Here is an 18778-nt window from a genome sequence, read left to right on the forward strand (position 1 = left end):
TTAAACGGATCACACTGGGACGATCCCCAACCTCCTTGGCACGCCCCTGTCAATTTTTTGCCCACAGCATACCCGGACTCCGGGCCCACCCTCAAAACCGTGGGCTATAGCACATCGATTTAGCACGAAAATGCCCCGTTCACGCCATTTCGCCCGTTTGTCTACCAAAATAGCTACGAAAATTTAAACGGACCATACTGGGACGATCCCCAACCTACCTGGCACGTCCCATCAATTTTCGACCCACAGCACACCCGAACCCCGGGCCCATCCCCAAAACCGTAGGCTATAGCACATAGATTTGGTCCGAAAATTCCCCATTCAAGTTGTTTCGCCTATTTGTCCACCCAATAGGCCACAAAAATTTAAACGGACCACACGGGGACGATCACCAACCTCCCAGGCACGCCCATGTCGATTTTCAACCCACGAAACGCCCGTACGTCGGGTAGACCCACAAAACCGTAGGCTATTAGCTCACCGATTTGGTTCGAAAATGCCCCGTTCACGTCGTTTCGCCCGTTTGTTCACCCAAATGGCTCCAAAAATTTAAACGGACCATACTAGGACGATTCCTAACCTCCTTGGCATACCCAGTCAATTTTCGACCCACAGCACGCCCGAACCTTGGGCCCACCCTCAAAACCGTGGGTTAGAGTACACCGATTTGGCCTGAAAATGCCCCGTTCGCTTCGTTTGTCCACCCAAATGGCCTCAAAAATTTAAACGGACCATACTGGGATGATACCCAACTTCCTTGGCACGCTCAGCCGATTTTTATCCCACAGCACATCCGGACATCGTGCCCACCCCCAAAACAGTGGGCTATAGCACACCGATTTGGCCCGAAAATACCGCGTTCGTGACTATTTGCACGTTTTTCCACCCAAATGGACACAAAAATTTAAACGAACCACAAAATAATTATGTCTTCCTCAAGGTCCAGTCCTGTTAAATTAAGTTGTCTCCATTCAATAAATAGATTGAGCACAGCTCTGCCGTTTTCCTAATTGTTTGTTAGTTCCATCTTAGCAGAAAAATGGCTGTTGGATCTTTGGAAATCATTGCGCTTTTAACCCAACCAATTTAATTTTAGCCATTTATTAATGTTTGCTGCTGGACAAACTTCCCAGTCTAGGTCCGGCTTCAAAAAACATAGAAACGAAAAGACAAAGGGAAACTACTACTGGCGTAGGTAGGATAGAAGTTGTGATTTCCAGCCAATCCACAGGTATGCTCCATTTATCAGGGTATGATAAGCTTGGTAACTACATCAGGGGATTGTTTTTGCTGCTTGAAAACTCGAAGATTTCTAAGTACATCCATGGCAGGAGTTTTGTCCACACCTGAGAAGAAAAATGACAAGCAGTAGGTTTCTGTTTCTTCCGTAGTAACAATGAATCCACTTAGCGAATAATGTGCCGATGGAAAAAAGTTGCAGCATAAAAGAAAAGAGATTGACATCCTACAGCTCCTTGTCCTTTCCATCGATTCACAATTTATCCTTTTTGGTACAAAGATTCCACAACAACTTATTGATGTCTGCCTTGTTCCACACTGAAATGCCTAGGATGTTCAAACCCCCTGCAGCCTTACGATAGCATGCCCTTTTCTAAATAAGGCAAAGCATGTCATAGATATTAATGGTCGACCATAAATAAATGGGATAATATAGAATTTAGGGATCCCTGCAAAAAGAGCAAAGTCTATGGGAAGTTCTGTTACAAGGGAGTTCGTTCGACCATAAATAAAATTTATCGGAAATACTTCAACAGCTAATAAAGGTGTCAATCAACATTAACAACCACTTTAGTTACATAGGATGGAGTTTTCAAATAGTACTAGATTCAGAAAGCAAAAGTTCAACCAGTCTTCAGCAAAGCTTGCTTCTCCTCAATTCAACGTTGTTGATAAGCCAACTGCATATTAATCACAAAAAAAAAACAGAATTAGCCATGAAGTGTACATGCAAACCAAGGGAATTAGCTATTAAGTATAGATCAAAAATTGTTATTCTGACTCTTTGACAACTAAACTAGAACTAATTCAGCACAAGTCATCAGTTCGGTCACAACATATAGGCTTGCATATAAAATGAGATGAAGAAATCATCTACTGCAGGCATATATAGGGCTTTGAAGGTACTTTAAATGAGAAAGAGAATTTGATTAACTAATTAACCACACTACATTATTAGCAAACATTGTTAGAGGAGGCCAAACAGGTTGCAGATAAAACAGTCTCCCTGAATCACACCAGAGATGGATGGGTACATATACCCTCTTCCTATTAGCAAACCTTGTTAAGAGGGAGGCCAAACAGGTTGCAGATAAAATGGCATCCTTGAACCACACCAGAGATGATGTGTACATATGCCCTCTTTCCGATAATCTACCAACACAAGTTAGAGGCTTGTAAAATTTGGAGAGATGACAACTATATAGATGTGATTGTACATGAGCCACCACGGTTTGTCAGCCTTATCACTCTGCTTTGCTCGTATTCTTTAAATTGGTGATAGTTAAGATGACATCAGGAATTTCATCAACTTGGTTCACCAAGTTTTCACCATGTACAAGAAGGTTAGTCTGGCGCTCCTATAAAATGTATGCCCTTTGTTATCCAGTGGCAATAAAACTGTGACTCAGTTTTGATTAAAACAAAAGTTATCGTTTTAAATGAACTATTTTTCAAGGCTTATCCCAAAATCCATCACCTATTTTAGTATATTTTTTCCCTAAACTATCATCTCATAATAGTAATATATACCCATAAATCCACATAGATTTGAGCAACACCCAAGCCAACAGCAAAAACTATGCCTCAGTCCCAAAAGATTAACCAAAGCCAAGGAAAAACAGGAAAAACAAATAGCACTAAGATTCATTCAGAATGACACATTTCACCATCAACCCCTAAAAAAGGAGAGAGAATTAATTTTATACCTCAGGCGGAAACATTTTTCTCTGGCAAAGAACGACAACATTCTTCCCATCTATTCCTCTATATGCGCGGATTCGAAACATTTCCACAGGTGTACGCAGAGTGAGATTATTAACTCTAACGTTCATGAAAAATTCACGATGTCCAGCCACAATAAAGTTCACTGTTTCAATAAACATGAACTTGTACTTGTAAACCTGCATGCAAGGCAAAAAAAATACCATAAGGACAACTTTCTGGATGAGGGAGACTAATCAAAGCTGAATAGAGGCATATACATACATACATTTTCCTCCTTAAGGTTGTATTCCTGAATAGCATGTTCAGCCAGAACCCTCAGCAAGTCAAGTTCTTTTTCAAAATCCAGGTATGGTATACACACAGCTGCCTCGGCTGGACCGGGATATATGGAAATGTCGAAACCCTGTCAAATAACACATGAATACATATCAAAGCTTCAAGTTGAAGAAGCTGACATTCAATCAAGTACATAAAACTTAATTTAATTTATGGAGCTAACCGTTGGCCTATTTTCTTAGTAGTAAAGAGAAGCAGAGCTAATCAAATCACGGGTAAAAGCACCATCAAAACAGCCACGAGTTATCCGTAAACAAAACAGTAGTGACTCGTAACTTGAAAGTAAGCCCCATATATTCTTAACTGACGCATTTGAGCCCCTAAAAACGCAATTGAGCAGAGCTTGGGATATTACAGGTTAGCTAGCTAGGCTCAAATAAGAGAAACGTGACTTAAAAGATTGAATTAAGAATTAAAATTGGATTATAAATATAATTAGTCAAGATTGTTTGATCAATTAGATTGGTGATATCAACAATAACAACCAACCTAATATATTTCCACAAACTGGGGTTTGGGGAGAGTAGAGTATACGTAGACCGTACCACACTACCTCATAGGTGAGGTAGAGAGGTTGTTTCAATAAACCCTGGCTCAGACAAAGCAAAACAGTGTAGAAAAAGAACATAATATAAAAACAAGAAACAAATGGTAGCAACAAAACAAGAGATAGTAACATAGAGTTATTAATGGTTCTAAACACACCTAAAGTATCTTTTTTTTTTAAGTTTTATACCTAAACTATCACCAACTAGTTAGAAAAACACACTTAAAACTATTAATGACTCACTTTTACTACCTGAAAGTTCAAGTATGAAACTACAACAACAACATACCCAGTGTATTCCCACCTAGCGGGGTCTGGGGAGGGTAGAGTGTACGCAGACCATACCACTACCTCAAGAGAAGTCGATAGGCTGTTTCCGATAGACTCTCGGCTCAGAACCAATAACAGTATAGCAACAAAACATAAATGCATATAATACTAGTGCCACAAGATACTACTAGTGCCACAAGATACTACTAAAACTATATATCCGAAACCATAGACAACGCACTACCCACGAACAAGAAACTTCAGACACAAATAAGGAACGCCTCCTACTGCGACCGACACCCTCTCACCGCTAACCCTCTACCCTAATCCGCATCCTCCACACCTTTTTATCAAGGGTTATGTCCTCCGTAAGTTGTAACTGCTCCATATCATGCCTAATAACCTCCATCCAATATTTCTTCGGCTTACCTCTACCCCGTATAAAATCAGTGTCTCACACCTCCGCACTAGAGCATCCGAACCCTTCCTCATCACGCGCCCGAACCAACATAACCTCACTTCACGAATCTTGTCTTCTACCGAAGCCACTCCCACCTTCTCCCGAATAATCTCATTCCTCACTCGATCTTTCCTGATATGACCACACATCCAACGCAACATCTCAACTCAAAAAAAAAAGGGTGTCTTTTTCACCCCTTTCACTCTAACGTAAACAAAACTGCCACAGATACAAAGATTGGAATAAAAGTAAAAAGAAAGAAGACAAACCTCGGATTCCAAAATCTGAGTGAAGTATTTGGCATAAATTGTTTGAAATATAGCTCGATAATTCTTCGAAGCGCCTTCGGGGAGGAATTTATCGTCATCCCAATCAACCTCACAATTCAGGTACCTGCGAGGCAGTGAATATTCATCACACATTTCTTCTAGGAATTACAAATAATTTTGATTACCGAAATTGATCAGTTCAGACACTATTTGATCGAAATTCATAAGTTTTTAGCAAGAATAACTTGCTTTTCTTTTTAATTTGGTTCAAAAAAAATAAACCTTTCCTTTTTCAATAATACTTTAATTTTAATATTTTATGTGATAGTTGAGTCCGAACCCTAAAAGGCAAGTTTTTTTAATTAAAATCCAAAAAGGCACCCCAAAATTGAAAGATTTCAAAGGGTAAAAAGTTAACACCGTCGCAGATATTAGAATGTAAGGTAAAATGGTGAGTTTATCTTATAAGGTGAATTTATTTCAAATGCACTACATTATAAGGTAAGCTGTGTTCCTGATAAACTGTGTTCCTTACCTTATTAATTCCTTACCTTATTAATATTTTTTTTTATATACCACCCATTTATTTTTTCACCTCACTCTACTATATTAGTTGTGTTTATTTTTGCTCAAAGTCTACTTTATCAAAAAAATTCCACTTTAAGATATACTACTTTAATCACCTTTTTATTTAATATTTTTCAATACCTAACAAACAAGTATGCAGTATAATATTATTAATCATTTTTGTAGCTTACTAATTTGCCAAATATTGTTGTTATCATATCAACTTATTAAGCCTAAACCTACGTTAAGTTAGTATTGTCATGCATGTGTAAAAAGTTTGCCCTTTAATTGTATGCTCAAAACTAATTTTAATCTTCTTTCTGTATAGATATGAAATATCAACACTTTGTGCATCCAGGACAATCACAGTATGACGTATATGTCACGCAAAATAAGCATCAGTCTGAGGCTATTTGGAAAGGCACAATTAAAGGAGAAAAGACATGTTTGGTAGTGCGGCGTGATGATAATAATTTTTGGCAACATGTTAGAAATCATCCGTTCCATCTTCGTCTTCTTAATTATTTTAGTATTTGTGGTTTTAGAGGCGTTATAGATGTTGGATTCATTCCCTGCGATTTTTCCCTTATTACTCCACTTGCACTTGTTGAAAGATGGCGACCAGAAACGCATATCTTTCACCTGAGAACGGGTGAAGCGACTATAACCTTACAGAACTCATGTTTGCAATGATCGTAGATGGAACTCCCATTCTTCATCCAGGTGCTGCTCAGATGTTGCTTATTAACAGGCAACAAATGTTTGCCGAATTAACAGGATAAATATCTGACCTAGACTTTTGTCAAAGAAATAGAATTTTTTAAATGAGATTAGAGGAACATATGAAAAATCTAAATGAAATAACTGATGAAACTGAGGGAGAAGAGGTTCAACGAAGAGTTAGATTGTACCTTTTTTAGTTGTGCGACGGAACAATATTTCTCGATAAATTTACTCTTATCTTATCCATTTTAAAATAAGAAATGAATAAGATTTAACAAATTTTTAAGTTATGAAATTTAACAATTTTTTTGAGTTGATGCAAGAAATGAACCTCTGCTCACACTCTTTATATAGCAGCGAGAATTTTAAATTTGTTACAAGGTAAACATGGGATCCTACCTTACAAGGTTAATGACTCCATTTACCTTGTAGCTGGCAGCGTTAACTTCTTAATAGACAAGGTAAACATGGGTGTTTACCTTATCCCTTTTGAAATTTTTCAGTATTGGGATACCCTTTTGGAATTTTGACTAAAAAAACTTGCCTTTTAGGCTGCGGACTCTATGATCATAACATTAAAGGACATTTTGATATATTCGATAAAATTTTAATTTATGACCACAAGATTTAATTTTTTTCTTTATTTTTACTAAACACGATGATAACACTATAGAAAACAGGTCAAATTGTGGGAGTTTATTTGCGGGGTTATTTTAACTTCTGTAAAATTATATAAAATACGAGGGTTAAAAATCTGTGACTATAATTTATAAATTTGCAGGGGGGTCTTAACCCCGCTATCAATCGAAAAAATAGCGCTTATGCCATAAAAAAAATATTTTCTTCTTTTTTTGTATTTGACCAAATATTTTTCCTCTTGGCCAAAACATTTTCTCTATATCTAAACAACTTTAGCATTGAACCCCAAAACCCCTAAATCGACTCTCTCTCTCATTTTTTCCCAACACCCCCAAATCAATTAACAGCTTTAGCATTGACTCCGATCGGCCAGCCATTGCAGCGATCGTTTGGTGTTACTGGTGCAGTTTGGAGGTGAGTTTATTGATATTTGATGCATATTTTTGTGTATTTTACTATCATGAACAATGTTTGATTTGAATAATAAGTTATTTTTGCGATCTCGAATGATGTGAAATTGATGTGTTATGTCATTGATTAGATTATGTAGAGTGTTCGTTTAGTTTATTAATGAATTTGTTGGATTTGAATGCTTGTGTGTATCTGTGTAACGACTCTACAAATTTATTTTATAAATTTATCTTATTTTAATCCATCTCGTAGTTGTAGACATTATTTTAACCCATCTCATAGTTATTTGTCCTATTTTCTTGCTTTCATTTAGGTTGTAGAAAAGTTAGAATATTAATTTTATTTGGTGTAATGAGGAGCCAATCGTTGGCAGTGACTATAACAGATTTTAGTTGTCAACACCATTTCAATAGTTCACTTTTAATTTTAAAGTGAATTTTAAATTAATAAAAAAAATCTTTTAACAGTAGAGCTTTTATTAAATTTATATTCTTATGGGGACTATGTTTTTGAATAGATATTGATCGTTTGGAAGTCTTACGTAAGGGCAAATTTATTGATTGATGCTTGGCTTCGGTTTGAGGCAAGTTGAGATTTCTTAGACTCTTTTTTCAAAGTGCTTATCTGAATATTTGTTAGTTATGTGTAATGGGAGTAATGGAAATTGGGGGGCCCGTATAGGTGATTGTGACGAGCATTTATGCGGGTACCGGTGTTGTTTGAGGGGATAAAATAAGTTAATTGTATGTTTGAACTGTTTTTCCCTATTTGCTAGCTCAATGGACTGATTGATTATAGTAAATAAATTGTTAAAAAAGCTAGCTAATGAGAATACTCTTACTTGATAAATTGAGTTGACTTTAAAACTGATGTTTGATCTGACTTGAGACACAAAGTGCTTTGTTTGACTTTATTGATTATTTGGGGTCGGAGTTGCACGCCCGCACATCATGCATTGCATTTCATGTGGGATTGGAGTGTACGTCTGTACCCCAAGGTCAGATGGACATATTTGTTTCAAATAAATACGAGTAAGTAGATGCTTGATAACAATTTAACTATAGCTTTTCATACAAAAACTGAAATAAAAGATGCTTCAATTAGCACAGAAGTCTTGGATCATCTTCCCAAATGTAAAAACACTTAAAAATACAGATATTGAAATGTTCTGAACCACTACTAAGTTAACAAAATCTTATAGAAGGTTCACAATATTATCAAATCAAGATATCCAGAATACAACAACAATTAGAATAGAGGTGCATGCATGCATGCATACTGAAGAGCTACACGGGGTGCCTACCAACTTTGGGACCTGGTTCAAAACTAACATATGCAGTAGAAAACTAAAATGAACAAACTTATAAAGTAAACAGACAATTAACACAACAAGTTTGCGTGGAAACTCCTTGTCAAGGGAGAAAAATCACGACCTACCACGTAGGATTTTCAACGGCTTCACTAAATTCAAGCAACCTTGAATACAGACTCCATGAACTAAGGATTAACCTCTTATCCCTTCTTCAACTTGTAATAACTCTATTACAATAACTTCAATGCAATAACTCTATTGCTCAACAGACTCAACTAGCTCTAACTGAATCAATACAAAGCTAACGTTAGCTTCTATGTCAACTAACTCTAGATGACACTTTTAACAATAACAACTCTCTAACAATGAACCTACTATTAATGAACAAAAGCAGCAGGCAGGCAATCTTTACAAACACAAAACAAAGACTCAAATACAACAAGAGCTTGAGAAACAAGAGGCGACGACTGAGCAGGTCTCCGTTGCAAGTGAGACTTTGAATCTGAGAGCACCAAGAAGGATTTTGATGTTGTTGGAATATATGGAAGCCTGAGTTTTCTTGTTGTAACATGAGCATACATAAGAGATAAGAAAACCTAGGATATTTCTGATTGGTTGGGGCAAAAAGATGTTGTGGCCTTGCCACCAACTCATTGCCAAGACGGTACTTTTCTATTCTAGATGTAATGCTAACCAAGTAATATTGACGTGAATGTGATCAACCTGGTTCCTAAGCAACTATAGCTTTGTCATCAAGAACTCTTTTGTGAATCAGGTCCCAAATTGATACTTTGTCAATCATCAAAACGAAGAACTCAACACATACATTGAACTCTTCATTGTATTCCTTGATAGCAAGTTTTAACCCTTGACCATATCCATTGCCTTGTTTAATCCACTGCTTATACTCCTCCGACGTCCGATTTCTCCTTGGCCTTCTTTCAGAACCGATCCCAACATTTTTATCTACGAAACGAAACTGTAGGATCTGGAAAATTAGGTTAAGGAGTTAGCATCTACAACACATGTCTGTTTCTACTTAAACAAGGAAAAAACGACGACTTTTTCCATTTTCTCATACAAAAATTAATAGGATTCCGAGCTCTAGTTTGGGCAACTACATAATAAATTACAGAGGCTCCCTTCTATGGAAATAATTTAAAATATCAATTTGAATTATTCTTATCATAATAAATTGAAAAACATTCCACAAAAAAAAACCCAATTATACTCCTGTGTTTTTATTTCAAAATTCTCCATTAAACAATGTAATTCCCCATATCAAGATCACAAATACTAATCAATAAATTAAATTACTAACGAACTTAATATAATGATTAATTTTCTTTAGAGCAATGCTTAACTTAATTCACATGTCAGGATTCATAAATTCATCGTCCGGGTTTACACATAAAACTTATAAGCTTCTCATGAAAAAGTATCATCGGTCCATCTATATATCGAGACATTGATTCCATTAACTAATTTGTTATTTATCATCCAATCTACCATAAATATTGATTCATCTCAGAACCCCACTTTTTAATAAATTAAAACGATATATATACAGATCATAATTGTTATATCAAGATTGAGAATATAAGTACATTTAATAGTATAGAGAATATGTTTTTATCAATTAGTCTAAAACAACTAATTCTACTCAATTCTGTTCAATACATACAAAATGCACTTGCATAAGAAGTTAGAACTATACCATTCTCGTAATCAAGATAAATTACATTTTATCTCGTGCTACAATCATTCTGATTGTTTGTCCAAATTTTCATCTACGATTATGAACCTATAATTTTAACTTATAAGAACCGATGATTTAATCTTCAGTATATAAGCTAAACTTCATACACCAAATCACCTACTATATAAGTTAGCAGATATATATGACAATGATCTATTCAATGTAATAATTCATATAATTGAGTAAATAGATAAATAAATAAATAATTATTCAACAAATATACTACATCAAAACACATGGTTTAAACTTTATAGTATATCCTGACAGTTACATCATATAAAAGTTACCTTCAAGTGGTCACATGATCAAAATAGTTTAATTCAGGACAAGTAATGACCCTTAAATCATCAATATTTAACTAGACTGGAAAAGCAATAAATAAATAAATTAATTAAAAATAGGGGACTTGCCACTATTTAAGCATCATAATACCACTTATAGTTACATAATAATACGAGAATCCCAATCAAATGGTATCAACAAAAAGTCTCATGTTTTGTAACAATAGATTTGGTGAGATCATCATATATTTTTTCTCAATTTTATTTTTCTGTATTATTTAATAATTTTATTTTATCATTTATCGTACCTTTTTATATTAGCACCACCTCATACCTTACTTTTTCTATTAGGTTTATCCTTCAATTATTGATGAATGAGATTATGTATTGAGAAAAAACAGTTCAATCCATCCAAACATTATAGGGAAACTTACGGAATATAGCCATTGTTTCGAAAAATATGGCGAAATTAGCCTAAGTTTCAAAAATTACAATCAGTAGTCAATATATCAAGTGCATGCAACTGACTGTATTTGATATAAAATATAAATACAGTAAAATCGGTTGTATTCAATTAAACTGACAACAAAATTCAGCATAAAACAGTACCACTAATACATACATATACATATACATACAAATACCAATAACACAAACAGTACCAATAAAGCATAGAGAAATACTAATATATATACAAAAATAAATGCAAAATACTAAAGAGGTAGCGAGAGAGAGGGAGATGGGGAGGGAGGCGAGCGAGATTGGGGAGAGGGACGAGAGCGGTGAGAGAATGAAGAAGAAAAGTGACTATGGATTATATTTAATTGACAAATTAAAAGATGTTATGAATTGTAATTAATTAAAATCTAGATGAAATAGGATAATTAGGAGCTTATATTTGAAATTGTGTTTGCTAAGGCATATAGTTTTCCCTATTATTCTTTAACTAATCATATCCCAAAAGAGTACCTATAAATATTGAAATAAAACAAAGACAAGCTTGGCTTATAATATCGTGTAACATAACTACCTCCGGGATTCTTTGTTAAATAGACCTTTTAAGTTTATTTTTTAATTAAATGGACCAAAAGTTTTTTTTATTTAGGGAGATGATCCATTTTTTAGACTGATTTATTATTTGTTTGACATATTAATCCGACAAATCTATTATCTGTCCGAGAGATGTATAGACAGATAGATTATCAATCCAACAGATCTATTATCTGTCCGAAAGATATATAGACAGATCAGTTATCTGTCCGACATATGAGAAAATAAACGTAGACCATTTTGCTAATTGAAAACTTGAAGAGGGCAGCGCATTTTGCTAATTGAAAACTTGAAGAGGCTTAATTGCCAAATTTTCTCACGACCTCCTTTAACCTGATTTTGCATAACTAGGGGCTACTTAGATGAATTGAGAAGCAATGTTGGGATCAGAAGGCAAGGATGAAAGGAGGAAGTTCGCGAATGAGGACGAGTATAAGCAGTGGATTAAACAAGGCAATAGATATGGCAACGGGTTTTTACTATCCGACCTGCGAAGAGCTGAGACTTTGAAAGATATAGATCTTCCTATAGGCGCTCCGCCCGAGTATCACTATCATTTTGCAGATTTGTGGATGTGTTACAGTCGTCAACTTTTATCAACCAATGTACCTAGCTACTTATGCATTGTTTTGCTGAATTTGAGCTAACCGCTTTAGTACTGTTGACCTGATCGACTCTTTTGGCTTGTGTTGTGTCATGCAATATAGGGTATGGACCTTGATACTTTTCCTGGTGAGGGTGGTGGTGATGCATGGACGTTGGACTTAAAGGCACTCGGTAGTACAGACAATGATGTTATTCAAATCAACGATTTGGCTGAACTTGCTATAAAGGAATACAATGAAGAGTCCAATGTATGCATCTTTTCTTTCTGTGATTAGTTGACTATATGTTTTCTTCGATCTGCTGCTAATTAATAGTGATTCGATTGCCTTGCAGTTTCACAAGTACGAGTTGTTGAAGATTGAGAAAGTGAATTTACGCGAGACAGCATACGCTGAATATTTCATGACTGTTAAAGTCAGGAATCTCACTCTTGGTACTGTTGTCGAAACTTTTCATATACATGCTGGACAACAGGGTACTTTTTCTAAAGAAGTATTTTCTTGCCTGCTTAAAGGTGGGGTAAGCACCAATTGAGGTTTACGATTTACCTTTCCAAAATATGCATTACTACAGGAAGGGCGTGTATGGAATGATTTGTGATAGTTTACGGATTAAAATTTACTGGACGTGGTAAATCATACGCATTTGTTATCTGTTGATAATGCACTTGTAAATGATAGCTAACTTTATTTTGAATTTTTCCAACTGAAATTATTGACAGGCATTGCCCAGCGTAACGGAGATGAAAGTGTGACTGAATGGAGATGGAATGAATGGCACCTGAACTCTAATTGTCGTTTTACTTTATCTATAAGATTTCTAAACTTTGTAGTGGTTGAGAACATTTCAGTATCTGTATTTGTAAGTTTTTTTTACCTTTAAGAAGATGATCCAAGACTTGTTTGTTAATTAGTATCTTTTATTCCAGTTTTTGTATGAAACGCTATATTTTAACTGTTATCTGGCATCTCCTCTCCCCGGGCTCGCTCCGCTCTATTCCCAAAGCTTCAACTCAATCACTTGATACTTCTGGTCTTATGTCGTCGACACAGGCCTTGAATGCTTGTTCTTATAATGAAGTCGAGTTATGGCATCGTAGATTAGGGCATCTTCATGTGTCAAAGATGCGAGTCTTAGTTCCTAGTTGATTTGAATCAGGTGTGTCTGAGTTGCAGTCTTATGCATGTAAGAGGGCTAAGCATATTCTAGAGTGGGCTAAGCATGTAGTGTACTATTTGAGTTAGTTCACTCTATGTACGGGGGCCTGCCCTTACTCTTTCCTTATCGGGTTATAATGATTTTGTGACTTTTTTGAATTCTTTCTCTCATACTTACTCGTATGTATTTGTAACTAATCTGTCCATCCAACCTTGGGGTACTGTGAAATTGTTGAAGGTTTTAGTTGTTATTTACTGGCTTAAGAATTAACTTGGCTAATATATTTTTGATTGTAGATCTCAGTTTGTCACCTTGTTCATAATCGCAACTGTTTTTGCTCCTTCCGGGTCCACTATTTTATGATTAATTTTGGTATTTCAGCCTTTGGATTTGAAGCTTTCGACTTACTAAAATAGCTGGCATGATGATGATATGCCAATCTTAATGGAATTTGGCAACCTGTAGCCGTGATATAATCATGCCTGTCGCAATTTCCTCTTCTGTCTTCCTCAAGGTCCAGTCCTGTTAGAATAGGTCGTATCCATTCAAGCGATTGAGACGCCTAATATCTTCTCGCGCTCTTCCTCAGCATAAACTCGACAATTCCCTCAGCATCATCAATTGCCTTGGCTCTACTCTTTGCTAGAAAGGAAATTTGCCAATGCGATAATCAACTCCGAGTGCCTCTACCTGTTCCTCAGTTTTCCCAACATAAGTCACCACAGGCCGGGTGTAAACAACACCACGGACCATATCATAGTCTACATGACCCTCTTTGCCTGCAATGAAATCTACGCAAGCAACGCCATCCTCCTCGGCCTTGTGAGCCAACATTGGTCTATGAATGACCTCACCTATAGCATGTACCCCGGGGACGTTAGTGGCAAAACGTTCATTGACCAAGATTCCACCAGCCTTGTCAGTTTCTTTTAAAATCTTTGTTAGATTCCTACACCTAATTTTATACTAAAAGAGTTTGTTCAATCCCGAGGGATACAAATCTACACCAGATGAAATATTCTTCATGGACGGTGCCATAAACACGCTTCAAACTATGAGAATTTCCATGATTCTTAATAATTTTGAACAAGATGAGTATAGAATTTTGAATTGCACAAGTATCACCAAATTGAATTGAACACAATCAAACTAGATAATATAGAATTCTGCCAAAAGAGCAAAGTAAATGGGAAGTTTTGTTACAAGAGAGTTTGACCATAAATAAAATTTATCCAAATACTTCTACAGATAATAAAGACATCAATCAATCTTAACCACTTCAGTTACATAGGATGAATGACTCACAAGCTAATGAAGAGTCTTTACAAATACGATTCAAGATTACATTTGACATTTTGAGAATAGTTTCCCTCAAAACCTAATTGCAAAAGATAATTTGATTTCACACATTTAACAAATTAAGAAGAAATTAAATTTTTATATGATAAAGCTTACCCCATAGAAGAAGGGAAAGGATGGTTACGTTTCGATTCTTTTTAATGTTTTTTCTAATGCACTTTTTAGCAAAAGACCCCTACCATTTCTTAATCAACCAAAAATGTCAAAGAGGGAACTACCACAAGGAGATTCGGAGAGCGAGAAGAGGCAAAAGGGGGAATGCGCGGGAGGAAGGATAAAGAAGTTCGCGAATGTAGAGGACTATAATAATTATATGAAACAAGGCAATGGATTTGCTCGAGGGTATTTACCACGCTTTAGAAAAGCTGATTCTCTGAAAGATATAGATCTTCCCTATGGCCCTCGAGTATCACCTTCATTTTGCTGATTTGTGGATGTGTTACACTCGTCAAATTTATTTAACCAATGTACCTACCTACCTATTTACATATGTCTGAATTTACTTTTGTTACTTCCATTGCGATCCATGTTGTTTGTATAGGTTCATCACCATTATAATTGGCTTGGCTTTTTGATCCACAGGGTATGGACCCTGATACTTTTCCTGGACCTGCTGAAACTTGTGATGCGTGTCCGTTGGACTTAACGGCACCCTGTAGTAAACGCGAGCTTGTTCATTGCAAGGAACTGGCTGATCTTGCTATAAAGGAATACAATGATGAGTCCAATGTATCCATGCTTTTCATCTCTTTGTGGGATTAGTAGACTGACTGACTGACTATATGTTTTCTTTGATCTTCTGCAGCTAATTAATACCGATTCACCTTGCAGTTTCATAAGTATGAGCTGTTGAAGATTGAGAAAGTGAACTTTCGCGAGACAGCATCTTCTGAATATTTCATGACTGTTAAAGTCAAGAATCTCACTCTTGGTACTGTTGTCGAAACTTTTCAAATACATGCTGATCACTGGGGTACTTTTTATAAAGGAGTCGTTTCTTGCCTGCCAAAAGGAGGGGTAAGCACCTATTGAGGTTTACAATTTACCTTTCCAAAATATGCATTACTACATGATTTTGTGATAGTTTATGGGTTAAAATTAACTCACATGGAAAATCATAGGCATTTGTTATCTGTTGAAAATGCACTTTTAAATGATACCCAACTTTAGTTTGAATTTTTCCAACTGAACTTATTGACAGGCATTGCCAAGCCCAACGTAGATGGAAGTGTCACTGGAATGAATGGCGGCATCTGAACTCTAGTTGGCGTTTTACTTTGGTATCTTGATACTATTATTGTGCACCTTATCTATAAGATTTCTAAACTTAGTTGTGGTTGAGAACATTTCAGTAGCCGTATTTATAAGTGTTTTGCCTTTGAGTAGATGATCCCGAGACAGTATTTGTATGAAAAGATACAGTTTAATTGCTATCTGGAATCGAATTAACTTAGTTAATATTCATCTCTTTTGCTATTCAGTATCATCTTGTAGTGCGTAATAACTGGTAATCGTTGTGCTTTAACCCAACTAATTTTCTTTTAGCTCTTTATCAATGTTTGCTTCAATGGATTTTTCCAAGAGAGTCGCCAGTCAGATCCAAAATGACATCCCTGACTGATCACCGGGCAAGAAATACAATAACAGACCTCCGATGAAAGCTGCTTAGTCAATGGAAAAGCACATTTTTTGAAGACCGCATCAATTTCTGCAGAGTTTAAATTACATTTTTGAAAAATGCAGAAGATGAACATTCATATTGATGTATCTGGGATCCCAAATAAAGGGGAAAAGGGGCTGCTTGAGTAACGGCAGCAATAAAAAGCCTTGTTTAAGCATTCAAGATTCTCAACGGAATAAGAAAAACAAGACTATGGATAGATATAACACAAGCCTACATGTGAAATGGGCTTGTCCTAAGTGGTCATGGCTGCTTCATTGGGTGCCTCATCGGTTGTTGGATGACATGGAAAGTCTTGAGCAATGTCCTCATTTGATGCTCTCGGGGTGGGTGTAAACAACACCAGGCACCATATCGTAGTCCACATGAACCCCCCTCCCCCTACCTGCAATGAACTCTACACATGTAATGCCACCCTCCTCTGCCTTGTGAGCCAACATTGGTCCAGGAATGACATCATCAGTACAGTAGCATGTACCCCTGGGGCGTTAGTGGCAAAACGCTCATTGACTCAAGGTTCTATCATTGGGGTTGGTGCATGAGAACCCACCATTATGCCACATTTAAGGGCATCGATGAAAACATTTTGGCTTTCGTTTGTTAGCATTTTCCTGTGAATTGTCCAAATCTGCTTCCAAAGTGCCTAACTGAAACTTTCAGATATTCCAAGGTGCCCGCCTAGTTACTGTGGACGATCTGTATAATTAATGGAATAAATAAGGCAATGGATACAGATTGGGGTTTAAACCAGCCGACCTTTAAAGGGCTCGAACTGTATCACTCTGCTATAGATAAGTTATTCCTTATGGATGCGTTACAGTCTTCAACTTGTATATGCCAATGTATGTATTTTTTTGTTTTGCTTCAGAATGAACATGTTTTTTTCACTGAAAATAACCCACAAGTTTTCACCTCACGTACCGTTAGCTAGTTCAGCAGGGTATGGACCTTGATACTTTTCCTGGTAAGGCTGGGATATCTATTACAATCCCATCGGACATAAGACACCCGGCCTGAAGGCAAGGAGTATGCGCTAGCTAATCATTGAGCTGGCTGAATATGCTATAAAGGAACACTGTGGAGAGTCCGACGGATGCATCATTGCTTTGTGGGATTAGTAGCCTATATATGTGTTCTCTTCTGCTACTAATTAATAGTGACCACTCTCCTTACTTGCCGTTTCATAAGTGCAAGTTCTTAAAGATTGAGAAACCGAACGAATCATCACATAACTGAATATATTGAATACTATTTCATGACTGTTTAAAGTCAGGAATCTCACTCTTTGTACTGTTTAGCAAACTTTTCAAACACTTAGTTGGCGTTTTACTTTGATATCTTGATGCTGGAATTTCTCTCATGCCCACAACTCATGTATAAATTCCGTATAAACAAGCTTCAATACCTGAGCAGGTTGATTTCTGCATTTAGTCTGTAATGGCCCGTACGGTCATTTTACTATTTTTTCATATAATTTTAGTACTATCTAAATTTATCGTGATATAATTTTAGTACTATCTAAATTTATCGTGGATTATATAATTTAATTTGTCATTTGGTAGAAATATAATTTAGTACCCTTATAGAATATATTCGATATTGATAAAATTCTTTAAGCGATGATATATTTATATCATTTTATAATAGACTTTTTTATGATTTATTAATATTTTAAGCGAAGATAATAAATTTAGAAATGTTAAAATATTATTTTTATATAATAGAGATTTTGTTAAAAATAATTTTTTATTAATTATGATATATTCAAAATATTACAATTATTTTACCACGAAATTTATGCAATACCCAAATATATACAATACCCAAATATATACGCGATGTAAAAAACTATTACTTATGGCCAATTATCACCACACGTGGGAAAAACTTGTGGACATAACATGGGGTTAGCTTGGCAGCCATACACTTGCCATTTGAAAAAGGTCTTTACCTATTTTATATATATATTCACGCTTATATATCGATACAACCATTAGTAGTGGTATTATGAAATAGATATTTCTTTTTCAAAAGGCAACTAAAGTGCTTTTATACATGTACTGCTCGTTTATATGTAATCGGTAGCCAAGGTTTTGGGCGAAAATATTTTGAAACCATTGGAACATCAAGCAAAAATATAAGTTAATTATTCGAATCAATTATTTAAATTTGGGTTCTAGCCGAATATTATTCGGAGGTTTCGGGGCAAATATTCTAGCTTTGGCGTTCAGGTAGATTAGGTTTACCCTACTTTTAGATTGAGCTTATATATCGAAATTGTGAACTATTATGCTAGCTTTGAATAAATACTTATAGATGCATATTATTTGATTTATATAAATTGTCTTATTTATCCGGATTAGGGCCTCGTTCTAGTAAATATTGA

At 35.8% G+C, this 18778-nt stretch overlaps 2 protein-coding genes and 1 pseudogene across 4 annotated transcripts; 1 reads left to right on the plus strand and 2 right to left on the minus strand.

Annotated features, from left to right (window-relative positions):
* Window positions 1-1634: 1634 nt before the first annotated feature.
* On the minus strand, window positions 1635-5179 carry LOC107849574. The gene is made up of 4 exons (XM_016694131.2): window positions 4847-5179; window positions 3230-3367; window positions 2946-3140; window positions 1635-1919 (listed from the first exon to the last, which is right to left on the minus strand). Exons 1-4 carry the CDS (start codon window positions 4997-4999, stop codon window positions 1899-1901), a joined length of 507 nt encoding a protein of 168 aa, XP_016549617.2. The 5' UTR covers window positions 5000-5179; the 3' UTR covers window positions 1635-1898.
* A 1819-nt stretch (window positions 5180-6998) lies between these two features.
* On the plus strand, window positions 6999-13146 carry LOC107849906. 3 transcript variants are annotated; one of them, XM_016694431.2, is made up of 5 exons: window positions 6999-7189; window positions 11940-12193; window positions 12296-12442; window positions 12528-12708; window positions 12916-13126. In XM_016694431.2, the coding sequence occupies exons 2-5, from the start codon at window positions 11966-11968 to the stop codon at window positions 13074-13076; spliced, it is 717 nt and encodes a 238-aa protein (XP_016549917.2). In that variant the 5' UTR covers window positions 6999-7189; window positions 11940-11965; the 3' UTR covers window positions 13077-13126. The 3 variants fall into 3 exon arrangements, with proteins under 3 accessions (XP_016549917.2, XP_016549921.2, XP_016549919.2); XM_016694435.2 differs by having other exon boundaries at window positions 7000-7189; window positions 12528-12713; window positions 12916-13146; XM_016694433.2 differs by having other exon boundaries at window positions 7000-7189; window positions 12528-12627; window positions 12916-13125.
* Window positions 13147-13897: 751 nt separating this feature from the next.
* On the minus strand, window positions 13898-14186 carry LOC124889777 (annotated as a pseudogene).
* Between the last annotated feature and the right edge of the window lie 4592 nt (window positions 14187-18778).

The sequence above is a fragment of the Capsicum annuum genome, chromosome 12, assembly GCF_002878395.1.
Source record: "Capsicum annuum cultivar UCD-10X-F1 chromosome 12, UCD10Xv1.1, whole genome shotgun sequence".
Taxonomy (NCBI): Eukaryota; Viridiplantae; Streptophyta; class Magnoliopsida; order Solanales; family Solanaceae; genus Capsicum; species Capsicum annuum.

Coding starts and splice junctions, on each gene's coding strand:
- LOC107849906 (XM_016694431.2), top strand. CDS start 11,966: ATGTTGGGATCAGAAGGCAAGGATGAAAGGAGGAAGTTCGCGAATGAG. Junction 12,443..12,527: donor AATACAATGAAGAGTCCAAT/GTATGCATCTTT, acceptor ATTGCCTTGCAG/TTTCACAAGTACGAGTTGTT. Junction 12,709..12,915: donor ATTTTCTTGCCTGCTTAAAG/GTGGGGTAAGCA, acceptor AATTATTGACAG/GCATTGCCCAGCGTAACGGA.
- LOC107849574 (XM_016694131.2), bottom strand. CDS start 4,999: ATGTGTGATGAATATTCACTGCCTCGCAGGTACCTGAATTGTGAGGTT. Junction 3,368..4,846: donor CTCAGATTTTGGAATCCGAG/GTTTGTCTTCTT, acceptor GTTATTTGACAG/GGTTTCGACATTTCCATATA. Junction 3,141..3,229: donor ACAACCTTAAGGAGGAAAAT/GTATGTATGTAT, acceptor CCTTGCATGCAG/GTTTACAAGTACAAGTTCAT.